The 12783-nt window shown below is 38.4% G+C and overlaps 1 protein-coding gene across 2 annotated transcripts in view; it reads right to left on the bottom strand.

The window, feature by feature from the left end:
• taok2b (TAO kinase 2b) overlaps nucleotides 1-12783 on the bottom strand; it is a 39336-nt gene that overhangs the window by 12814 nt on the left and 13739 nt on the right. For both annotated transcript variants that reach the window (XM_026914978.3, XM_053238384.1), the window contains exons 9-15: nucleotides 11587-11680; nucleotides 11321-11402; nucleotides 8354-8521; nucleotides 4586-4792; nucleotides 2833-3210; nucleotides 2481-2609; nucleotides 1715-1918 (exon numbers count right to left, since the gene is read on the bottom strand). In XM_026914978.3, the coding sequence (XP_026770779.3) occupies nucleotides 1715-1918; nucleotides 2481-2609; nucleotides 2833-3210; nucleotides 4586-4792; nucleotides 8354-8521; nucleotides 11321-11402; nucleotides 11587-11680 (1262 nt within the window). The remainder of the gene's footprint in view (nucleotides 1-1714; nucleotides 1919-2480; nucleotides 2610-2832; nucleotides 3211-4585; nucleotides 4793-8353; nucleotides 8522-11320; nucleotides 11403-11586; nucleotides 11681-12783) is intronic.

The following is a 12783-nucleotide window of genomic DNA, read 5'->3' as shown; positions in this document are numbered from 1 at the left end:
ATCACTTGCATGAGATAAAAAATGTGGTTTGACCTGCACGGTACACAAAATATAAAGACTTGGCTCTATTCCTGGAAAGATTAATTTTTGTTGTTTGGCAATGGACTTTAGATGATGTTAAATGTGTTTGAAGGAGTTTTATTTGACACTCAAATATTGTATCATACTCCTTCCAGGTTCTGTGTGGCATTCCAAAAAACAGTTACTCTATAGAAAATTATAAAAGTGAAGCAAAAATGAGTAAAAACCAGCCTTAAGCAGTTCAGAATGCAAGCCACATCACCAGTTTTGCCAGAACTTGTGTTAAAAGTTATACATTATCCTATGATGAAACATTACTATGCTGATGGAAATGGTTTGTTCCAGGGTGACAACATTCCCATCCACAGGGTACAAGGGCTCACTGAGCAGGTTGAGTTCCAGACACTTGTTGAATCTTTGCAGAGACACACTGAAGCTGCTCTGGTGGTGACAAAGCAGCTTCCTAAGACACTTCATGCTGGTTAATTTGTTACCCATCTGTCTATCTACAGAGGATCATCAGTAGTGGGGAGTAGCTAGCTTGAAGTAGTGATGCTACTAGATTAACTGCATTTTAATAGCACAGCAGTAGTTGAAATAATGTCAAAATAATGTGGCTTTTCCAGAAACAAGGTATTTCTTCACCGAGTAGCAGTGAAAATGTAGCTTTTGTTGTTTTGTGATGCTACACTTTTACTTTCCTGAGCAATATTTTTTAATCAAACAAATCGCATGGTGCAAACTGCTGCACCCACCAGGAATCTAGTTCAGTATTTCTAATTAGTGTAGAATGTGCACAGGCGAATGTAGCTCAGCTTGCATGGACCTGGAGAGTAACAGTATCGCACTACAGCTATAGAGAATGGATGAAAACGTGACTGACTATAACATCTATGGCTGTATTTATCAATGTTTATGAGCGTCAAAGATTCACACAGCAGTGGATACATGTTTGTATGTAACCTATGCAAAGAGGAAATCAAAGTACTTTCGACATCCAATTTAAAGCCACACAAATATGTGTAGCTTGTTTTTATTATTGTTGTTGATTGCATGGCTGGTTATGTTAAGAGGCTGATCAAGAGTGATAGTAGTAAGTGTTGAGTATTTTCTGTTGAATTAATGTGACTTTAATGATCAAAAAACAAAACCTACTGAAAGCTGACCTCAGGTATTTAGCCTAACAGCTAGCATCAGTCAATACGATATATAAACAAATGTTATATAGATTATTATATGCCTGTTAACATTAACTAGCTAGCTAGATTTTTCCCAAAACAAACTGAACTAAGAGTAGCAGAGTGAGCACTCGTTATCTGTTGCTTTTTTTGATGTTGATGTTGATGATAAATTAACTGCACAAATGAAAATGCTACTTGGCTTTTGCTAAATCTGATGAAGTAGCTTCAGTGGGGGTGGGGGGATGGGGGGATGGGGGGGATGGGATCAGCTTCAGTGTACTTTTCCTTAGTAACTTGTAGTGTAGCCAGCTACTTTATCAAAGGGTAGTTCGGCTGTAGTTTAGCTACTTTAAATCAAGAGTAGCTCATGTAGTTTCAAAGTTACAATTGCAAATTGTAACCAAATCACATAATATATGGAACTTATAGGTACAAGACTGACTGAAAAATGTCTCGTTGTGTATACTTAACACTTCATTCTGAGGTTCTGCATGTATGTGTCCACACGTTACCTCTCTGAGGAGGTCCTGCTCCAGGTTGTGTCGGGCCAGCAGCATCTTCCTCTTGTACTGGCGGCACTGTAGCTCATAATACTGCCTCTGGCGTCTCAGCAAGCCTGCCTCTTCCTCAGCCTGGTGCTGCTGCAGACACTCCTTCTGCTGCACCAGCCACTCCTGCTTCTCCCGCTTTGGTGTGGATTGGTTCTCATTCAGCTCCTGGGCCATGGAAGAGAATTTTCATATGAAAATACAGACATTATTGCAGTGTAAACCTGACAAACAGGGGAAAAAGTCTCCAGTTTCTCAACTAGTACAACTGGTACCAGCAATATCAGTGCATCTCGCTATCAAGCCAATTTACACTAAATATTTAAATGCAGCAGCAGCTATTTTATGCACATAATGGTAATACATCATTAATTTTCTTTTAAACCTAGTTCATGCTTTTAGCATTGAGTGTGGCACACTGTCCCTTTGAACGATAATGTTCAATGTGTGCAAAATGGTAATGAACAGTTGAATAAACTATGGGACATTTAATAGACTACTGAGAACAATAGTTATTTCTTGGAACTGGTTTGTAGCACATTTGTAGCACAGATTGTTTAGTAAAGTGTTACACAGCATTTCCATAAAACATGTAGGCCATGACATACATGGTTATAGAACGAAAATCAGAACATCTTGTGCTATTAAATGTTATAGCTACACCGTTTACCCGTATGTGCACGTTTACCGTTTTAACAATTTGAAAGTCCTGAATTTAGAAGCCATTTACCTCCTTGAGCTGCTCTTTACGTTGTCGATACTGGCGTTTCTGAGACTCAAGCAGAGTGGTAAGCTCTTTCTTCTGCTGAGTCAAGATGTGCTGTTGGAACTTCTTTTCCTCAGTTGCAGCACTCTTACTCTGCAGAGAAAATGATAATGAATGGCAGGAAGCCACAGTTTCATATTCCTGTACAATAAACTGATACGGACAAGAAACACACCACTGTAATTTGGTGAAAATTCTAGTTCACAAATCACACAGATTTGTCATAATGCTTAGTGCTTAGATGTTTTTAAATTTTTGGGCAATCCTACATAGTCTTCTCCTTTCACATCAAAACAAAGTGATCTTTCTCTCTCACCTCTTTCTCCAGGATGGCCTGGTTCTTCTTGCTCAACTTATCGCTCTCACTGCTGAAGTTGTTCCTCTGTGTCTCAAGCTCTTTGTCCAGCCGCAGCTGGTGTTCATCCATCTCAGCCTTCAGCTTGTTCTCCAGGGCCATCAGCTGCTTCTGGTGCTGTCGGCGCATACGCTTGTAGCCAGTCATCTGCTCTCTGAGTGCTGAACCCTGCTCATGCTCCTGGATCTGACGTGTCACCAGTGAGGCCGTGCGGATGGTGGCAAAGTGATCACGGCCTCGACGACGCCTTCCCCCTCCACCTCCTCCTCCTCCAGACGGACCCTGCTGCTGTGAGTCCACCTCGGGCTGGTAGGGCTCGTCATAGATATTATCATGGCTCTGGGGAACAGAATAAGAGTGATGACAAACAACTCATGTTTACAGCTGCTAAAATGTGTGCCCATCATTAGTTGTGTGATATAATGTTCAAAGTGTCATAACAATTTCTGTGTCCCATTTAGGAAACAGGCACCCATATAGCGGTTTAACAAGATATTCCGGGTGCACAGTGCTGCTAACATGGCTGCTTCACAATCATTAATATCGATGTGTTTTATTAGTTAGTTGGGTAATGTGGCAAGAGCCAATCATATTTAAAAAGTCTATATTTGATCTTGGGAAATGAAGACATAGCTGCTCCAGAATGTAGCATAAACATAACTTTAAATTAAATTCCATTTTTATTTTTACATGAGCCTGCAGGCTTCATAACAGCACATCAGCGCCACCTACTGGTGTAGTCTGGATCAGTTTTAGTGAGTCACAGCCTTTGTTACAGTCGCATATACAGTGAGTGATATCGAAGAGTGGGAAAATATTGCCAAGTCAAGGTGTGCCACACTGATAAACTCTTACCCAAGAAGACTTGGCGTAAAAAAATTAAAAGGTGCTTCAACAAAGTATTAGTTTAAGGGTGTGCACACTTATGCAACTAGGTCAGAGTACGTTTTTTATTTTTAATTTTTTTCCCCTAAAAAAAAAAAAAAATCATTTTTCACTTTATTTGTATACTTTGCAATTTCTCATTAAAGGTGGGAAAGACCTGACATGATTTATCTTAGTTTCTTTCTTTTTTTTTTCAACTTCACAAAAACCTGCCATTTTAACAGGGGTGTGTAGACTTTTTATATCCATTGTTCATCTCCATCAGGTCTGTAAAACCTGTATATCTGTATGAAGGCACTGTACTGAAGTATTTGATGCTTTTTTCTAAAGAATCCAGACATTGTTAAGTGCTGTATCTTATGCTCTGAATGAAAAGATTATGTAGAAAAACAGAATATCGCAACACCTATTTGCAATATAGGTTCATTTTCATCAAAGAGTAGCACTTCCCCTACATAAATAGAATACATTACACACACAAACTCACACACAGACACACACACGTAAATAAATAAAGGACAATACTGCAGTAGTGAAGACAAACACTTTGAAATAACACACGTGGAATTATGCAGTGGTCATGATGAGTGTTGGACAAATCAAAACTATTTTATATTTGAAATTTTCAGCAGTATTAATTTTTTGTTGTTTTTCCTGCTGATATACATTAATAATTAAACGTAAATGAAGATAACACTAAATAAAGAACAAGTCCACAAACACGTCCTTTATTCTTTTTCATGGATAAAGATCAGTGGCTTGTGGAGGATGGGGATGTTGGAGGTTACTGATTGAATTTGGCATATGCAAATTTACAAGAGATACTGACCAGTGGTTTGTGCAATACGGAGCTGTTGGAGGTGACCGTGTGTTCTCCCTCCTGCATCATGGCCATCTCACCGCTGTCATCCGAGCCATCAGCTAGGCTGTTCACTGAAGAACTCTGGGAGCTGGCGCTGATCGACATGGAGGGCAGTGAGTGTGAGCTCTCCATGCTGTTCACCGTGCCTGTGCGCAGCATATACTGCTCCACATCCTGATGGTCAGGCGTCAAACAAAGATGAAACAAAAATCAACCACTATGACCCAGCATGCCTTGTTTCAAATAATATGCTGTTGCATAGCCAAAACTTCACTCATACTGAGAACACATCAGAGAAATATTGTAAGCAACTTACAGTAGGTTTGGGACGTATTCCTAACCATTTTGTTTTTGCACACTTTGTGTTATAGGTTACAGTTAAAATGTATTAAATTTCCATTTTCCCCATCAATCTACACACAATAATTCAAAATGACAAAGCAAAAACGTGTTTTCAGACATTTTTGTGAATTTGTAAAAATCAAAAACTCTTTAGAGAAGTAATCGGATCCTTGGCTAAGGCACTCCAAACTGAGCTCAGGTACATCCTGTTTGCTTTGATTATCTTAAGATGTCTCTAGAACTTGACTGGAGTCCATCTGTGGCAAATTCAGTTGATTAGACCTGATTTAGGAAGGCCTCACAATTCACAGTGCATGTCAGACCAAAAGAGTCCAAGGAACTCTCCGCAGACTGTGATCAGATTGTGTTGAGACAGATCTGGCAAGGGTATAAACCATTTCTAAAGCTTTGAATGTTCCCAGAAGCACAGTGGGCTCCATCATTAAGAAATGGAAAAAGTTTGGAACCACCAGGATGCTTCCTAGAGCTGGCCATCTGACCAAACTCAGTAACTGGGCCAAAAGGGCCTTGGTCAGGGACTTGACCATGAACTCAACGGCCACTATAACAGAGCTTCAGAAGTCCTCCGCAGAGATGGGAGAACGTCCTGGAAGGACAACCATCTCAGAAATAATCCATCAATCAGGCCTTTAGGGTAGAGCGGCTAGATGGAAGCCACTCCTTAGTTAAACTCATATGGCAGGCACTTAAAAGACTCTGAGAAGATGAGGAAAAAGATTCTCTGGCCTGATGAGACCAAAACCGAACTTTTTGGGCTGAACTCCAAGTGCTACGTCTGGCATAAACTATTTACCATCCCTAATACCATCCCTGTGGTGAAATATGGTAGTGGCAGTATATATAACATGGATACCTTCTACAACATAGAGAGAAAAGGGATATTTATCTAAGTAATAGATTTCATTTTTTAAATTTATGACCTTGAATAGATCTGCAGAAATTTCTAAAAACTTTTTGTTTTGCTTTGCCATTATGGATTATTGTGTGTAGATTGATAATCAACAAAGTAAATTTAATCTATAAGACAGTAAAGTGCACAAAAACTGAAGGGGTCTGAATATGTTCTGAAAGTAGTAAGCTCGGTGCTCAGTGCCACATTCTCTCCACACCTAGTGCTTTTTGCTATATCTAGAACCTCATTTAAGGGTAACCAATCTATAACTTTAATCTAGCTGTCAATAACCACTGATAGATAAGTACACTATCCACAAATTCATTCAGCGAGCGACAGTGTGGAAACGCCTTGTTGATGAGAGAGATCACACGAGAATGGCCAGAATTGTTTGACCTGACAGGAATTGTACAGTAAGTCAAATAACCACTCTTTACAACCATCCTGAACAGAAAATCATTTCAGAACTCAAAACACGTCAATCCTTGAGGCGGATGGACTTTAACAGCAGAAGACCCCACTGGGTTCCACTGCTGTCAGCAAAGACCTGGAATCTAAGGCCACAGTGAGCACAGATTCACTGAAACTGGACAGTTCAAAATTGGAAAAAAGACCAGGTTGTTTCTTCAACTGTCCAGTTTCAGGACAGGAGTGGAACCTAATGTGGTCTTCTGCTGTTGTAGCCCAACCACCTCATGGTTCAATGTTTTGTGCATGCTGAGATGCTTTATGCTATCATTGTTTGTAAAGAGTGATTATGAGTAACTATATGGCAACTTGAACCAATCTGGCCATTTTCCTCTGACCTCTGCTCAACAAGGCATTTCTACCCACAGAACTGCTGTTCACTCAATGTTTTTTTGTTTTTTGCACCATTGTTTGTAAACATAAGAGACTGTTGTGTGTGAAATTCCCTGGAGATTAGCAGTTTCTGAAATACTCAAACCAACCCATCTGGCAACAACATCCTTGCCACGGTTAAAAATCACACTTCTTTCCACATTTTGATGTTTGCGGTGAAAATTAACTGAAGCTCGTGTCCTGTATCTGAATGATTTTATGCATTGTGCTGTGCTATGACTGGCTGATTGGATAACTGCATAAATGAGAAGGTGTACAGGTGTTCCTATTAAAATGGATGGTGAGAGTAGATACCTCATATTCTGACAATGTTAGTTCGCACTAATCATACTCTCTCTAATTTTTTTAATCTGACCTGAATATTCACTGTAATGCACAAAAGACTTTAATAGAGCTGGTGGATTAAAAGAAATTGTAATATATATTTTAGCCCGGTACCCCAATAACAATTGTGCAACTACAATTAAGAAGAAAATTTGTAATGGATTTATAAAATTAAAAAATTGTAGTGGCTTTACATCAGTGGCAAAATAATTCCAATTTATGGAAATAGGTTCAATTTACAAAAAGATTCTTGTATATTAAGTGTATTTCACATTTGGATGACATTCTCAGTGATTTCTTTTTAATCAGGTTTTATTTAAACTTCTTTTAATAGCATAAAATGGATATGTGGATAAATAGCTGTTACTACTTGCAGGATGTTAGCAAGCTGCAGGCAGTTAAATATCTACCTTTTGGTAATGAAGTGCTCAGTGTTTAAGAGACATTACATTAAGTCACCCTATAAACAGGCAAGTATAAAACATCAAAGACCATGTATTGCTTAGTCTGTAAGGTGTTTCTGACTCCAGTTATTTAAAAAAAAAAAAAAAAAAAAAAAAAAAAAAAAAAAAAAAAAAAAAAAACATTAAGGAGTTGTAAATCCCACTTTTTGCATTTTTCTTTGTGCCACATACCTACTCATAATCCTGCATCGCTGAAAAGAGGTTTGCAAAATTAAAGATCGTAAAGATTGTACCTACTACAACACTCTACAACACCTTAAGCAGGCTCTATTTATGGTCTGAATCTGCACTGAAAGAGTTTAAATTTAGCAACGAAGCTACATTGCAAAAACTGGCATCTTAGTAAGTGAAAATATCTTGAATATAGTCAGATTTATCTAGTATTTCCTATTATAAGATTACAATTAACCAAATACAAGTTTATTAAACCTATTTCTGGACATTTTTTTTTTACTCATTTCACGCTTTACATCTTGTTTTATTGGCAGATAATTTTGCTTCTTTCTAAAAGTAAATGCTTAAAATTAGCAAAATTATCTGACTATTATAGACTATTTCAATCTTGAAATTAGTAAAAATGTCTAGAACTAGGTTTAGGTAATCTTATAAAAGGAAATACTAGATAAATTTGACTACATTCAAGATATTTTCACTTGCTAAGATGTCATTTTTTGCAGCATAACAATAAAATGTTTGGGAGTGACGCTGAGAAACCACGAAATGTTGTTACTAGTGAAAATGCTGATGCGCATCAAACCCTTAATACATTTTAAATTGTTCAACGTGGAAAAAAAGCATTCAGTGATTAAACAGCCGAGTAGCTTCACCTACCTCCTCCTCCTCAGTGCCTTCTGCAGCAGGTCCATTGTGCGTTTCCTGGAAGAGTATCTTCTTCATTTTGCGGTACTGTAGGTTGTCCAGCTCTCGCACAGCATCTTTAGTGCGCGCAATCAAATCCATCACCACAGTTAGAGGACGTTCACGACACAGGAAATGATGCTAAAAGGCAAAACAGACAAACAGCAAGCATTCAGGACAGAACGAAACACTACTTAGGACCTCTACAGGACATTTCTTTTATTCATTCATCTTCAGTAACTGCGTTATACAGGTCAGGGTACTGGTGGACATGGAGCCTATCTCAGGAAAACCAGGCATGAGACGGGAATACACCCTGGATCACAGGGCACCATGCACACACATTCACACCTGGGGGTATTTAGTGTAGTCAATCCAGCATGGTTTTGGGAGGTGGGAAGAGAGCAGAAAACCCAGAAGAAACCAGCGCAGACAGGAGAGAACATTCACATAAACTCTGCACAGATGGTAACCCGAGCCCTGGATCAAACCAGAGACTCTGGAGTTGTGAGTCAGCAATGCTATCCACTGTCACCATGCCACCCCTCTAGAGAAAATTTTAGCCAAATATGATAAGCTGCCCTACGAAATCCACCTTTAAGTGTGGATTCTCATACAACTACAGAAACCACAAATATGAACTACACTTGAGTATTCTGCAGTATTTGACTTGTCAAGGAAGGCTTAGAAGGTCAGCGTTTCGTGACAAATTTCTGTTTGGAGAAAGCTTTGCCTAAAATAAAACAAAAGGGATTAGTTAAAATAATACATGCTGGTGACTCTCGGAAAATTGCCAGTAGCCTCATTTACATTCCTACTGCATCCTCTGTGCCTTTACACATTCTTCACTGGTATATTTTCAGCACACAGACATGCCATTTTTGAATGAAGTGCTGCTGATTATACAACATATAACAGGGGATAACCAATACAAAAACAGGAAAATAGTCGAAAAATGTAGCGTTAACACGCTGTAAAATTATGCAGTGGTTATGGAAAAAAAAAGTTGAATATATTATTATTATTATTATTATTAAGTAATAACAATAATAAAAATACAGTCCCCTCTGAAAGTATTGGAACGGCAAGGCCAATTCTTTTGTTTGGATGTTTACTGACTGTTTACTTTTGGTTTGAGCCCTGGGTTTTGCCTGTGAAGACTGAATTTGTTGTTAAGGATAAACTAATGTGAACAGAGAGCTGTATATGGGAGAAAAGCAAGCCATTTTGAAGCAGAGAAAACAGGGGAAATCGATCAGAGTCATTGTACAAGCATTGGGCATAGTCAATACAACAATTTGGAATGTCCTGGAAAAGAAAGAAACAACTGGAGTACTAACAACCAGACATCAAACAGGTTGGCCAAGGAGAACAGCAGCAGTTGATGACAGAAACATTGCGAAAGTTGTGAAGAAAAACCCAGAAACAACACTCAGAGTACAAGGGTGAAGGTATCACAATCCACCTTTTAAAGAAGACTTGACTTCGAGAGCAGGTATATAGAGGCCATTACACAAGTGGCAAACCACTCAGCAGTAAGAATCAGAAAGCCAGGTTGGAATTTGCAAAAAAATACAGAGACGAGCCACAAAAGTTCTGTAACCAAGATTAATCTCTACCAAAGTGATGGAAAGGCCAAAGTGAAAGAAAGGATCTGCTCATGATCCAAAACATACAAGCTCATCGGTCAAGCATGGTGGAGGTAGTGTCATGGCTTGGGCTTGAATGGCTGCTTCTGAAACTGGCTCATTAATCTTTATTGATGTAACTCATGATGGTAGAAGCAGAATGAATTCAGAAGTCTACAGAAACATTCTGTCTGCCAGTTTACAGAGAAATGCATCTAATTGGGAGGAACTTCATCATGCAGCAAGACAATGACCCAAACCACACTACCAAAACAACAAAGGACGTCAACGGGGAAAAAAGTTGAAGGCTTTAGACTGGCCAAGTCAAACACCAGACCTTAACCCAACTGAGCAGCATTTCACCTCCTGAAGAGGAGACCGAAGGGAGAAACTCCCCAAAACAACCAACAACCGAAAGAGCTGCGGTACAAGCCTGGAAAAGCATCACAAAAAAAGAATGCAACAGTTTGGTGGTGTCAGTGGGTCACCAGCTTGATGCAGTTACTACAAGCAAGGGATATGCAACCAAATAGTAAGTGTTATTTACTTTAAGACTATGTGTTCCAATACTTTTGCTCACCTAAAAATTGGGTTGTCTGCCACCAAAGGGGTCATGTTCTAAGTTGTTTAGCACATCTAGATGTAAATATCAGGAAATAAAGGTTGTCCTTTGTTCTTGGCATGATGTAGACACATACCTGAGTGCTCCAGATCACCAAACTGCCAAAAGTTCTGCTTTGTGGAAGTAGGAAGGGTGTACCTTATTTTTCCCACTTATTTTTTCCTAGCTTATGAAAGTTGCTTTACTTTTTGGGAAAAAATGCCTACATGTTTTTTTTTTTGGTCAACTGAGGTTATTTGTTTGTTTATAGAAGTCGGTGAGGACCACCCAAGTGTTATTTAGGGCCTGATAAATAAAAACATAGATTTACATTTACATTTATGGCATTTGGCAGAAGCCCTTATCCAGAGCGACTTACAATTATCTCATAGATAGATCTGAAGGAGGGTGTACTTTCTTTTTCCCATGACTATCTATATGTGTGTTATATTTTCCAAACAATAAGTCTGTCATCTTCAGTTAATTCTTAAACAGTGAAAAATGTATTAACAATAACAAATAGAGGACTATTACAAAGGTGTCACAAATTTTGTAATGAAGCATACATTGTCAAACAAGATATACTTCTTTTCAGAAAGAACCCGTGAGGATCTCACTGCTGAGACTGACTAAACAGGTTCTCACAAAGTGGATTGGTCTTTGAGAATGAATATACCAGAGTAGGAGTTTTGATATGGTAATAATGTTCACCTTGAGCAGCACGTCAGAGGTAGGTCTGTCCTGGGCAATCTTCTGTAGACAGGAGTCCACAAAATTTCGGAAATAATCCGACCTTAAATTAAAAACAGCATGGCGAGTGTTAGATGAGGAGGAAGGTGTTAAAATGATAATGCATAAAAAGATATCATATTGAGTCATCAGAGAATCAGGTGTGAAGAGAGACTCCTGAGAGAGACAGAAAGAAAGATAAACACAAGATAACCCACATGCGATGTTTATAGGAAATGATTTCTCACCAGTGATTAGACTGCAGGACTGGGCTTTCATTCTGAGCGATGTGGTATAAGGCACTCATAGCATTCATGTTAAATAAGGGAGGCTTTCTCTCCGCTGTGAGAGAGACACACAAAGTCTAGATTTGTTGAGCAGCACCAAACATCTTGTTTTTATTATATCAGAAGAGTTCCTTTCAGTTTTTCTTTTTTTATGTTATTGCATAAAGTTTGTACAGTCATTTGCCAGCATGATATTCTCACATTTATGCCAATTTGGCTCTTTTGGGATGGAACTTCATAATACCAACAGAAGATAAATTGTAATTCCTATAAAGCTACACACTTCCTCTGCATATTAAAAAGCATTTTAAATGTCAGATTAATGGATTTTAAATGCATAATATTTTCATATTAATAAGAAATCTAGCATAGAAGTAGTGACGATGTTGCAACAAATGTTGCAGCTGTGATCGACGACCAGCTTGGCTCGGCTGCTTAGCAATCTATGAAATATCAAGCATGATGTTGCTGATTGAGGAGGGCCGTATTAGCATGAAAGTTGAAGCTTTGGAATCTGATCTGTTTGAGCAGGGTGTATAGATGAGGTGAGAGAGCTGGACAGAATAAAGGACTAAAGTGCTGCTGCATTGCTCTCTTTAGGTAGAGATTACGCAAGTGCCCACTTTAACGGAATTGTGGGTAAGGTGGGAAGCCATTAGCCAAAGTGAAAATAAACCAACATTTAAAAAAAAAAAAAAAAAAAACTTTCTTTTAATACCAGGTCTGAACAGAGCCTTCTCTTTTTTTTACAACTGAAACGTGTTTAAACGATTTCTCACTGTGAAAAACACTTCACCATGTACTCCTAAAAGGTCATCAGATCATCCCATGAGACAGATATGAGACAGTCAACAAGTCCACTAAAGGTGTAACTATACTGAAAATTAAATACTGCTAATACTACTACTACTACTAACAATAATCTAAGAAATTCTGCTCCCCTATATTGCAATTACTTTCCAGACTGTTCTGGTTTAGATGAACAGTCTGCTTACCACCTATGATACAGCAACCAATACAACACTTTCCTATACTTTCAACTTCAAAATTTACTTATTACTAGTAGTAGGAGTAATATTGATATTATTATTAATTTATTTATAATTCAGAAAGAGGGAAAAATATCTGACAATATTCTACAGTAACCTACAAAATCAA

This window comes from Pangasianodon hypophthalmus, chromosome 12 (genome assembly GCF_027358585.1).
Source record: "Pangasianodon hypophthalmus isolate fPanHyp1 chromosome 12, fPanHyp1.pri, whole genome shotgun sequence".
Lineage (NCBI taxonomy): Eukaryota > Metazoa > Chordata > Actinopteri > Siluriformes > Pangasiidae > Pangasianodon > Pangasianodon hypophthalmus.
Note: the sequence above shows the minus strand (reverse complement) of the source record. Positions and strands in the feature narration are given on the sequence as shown.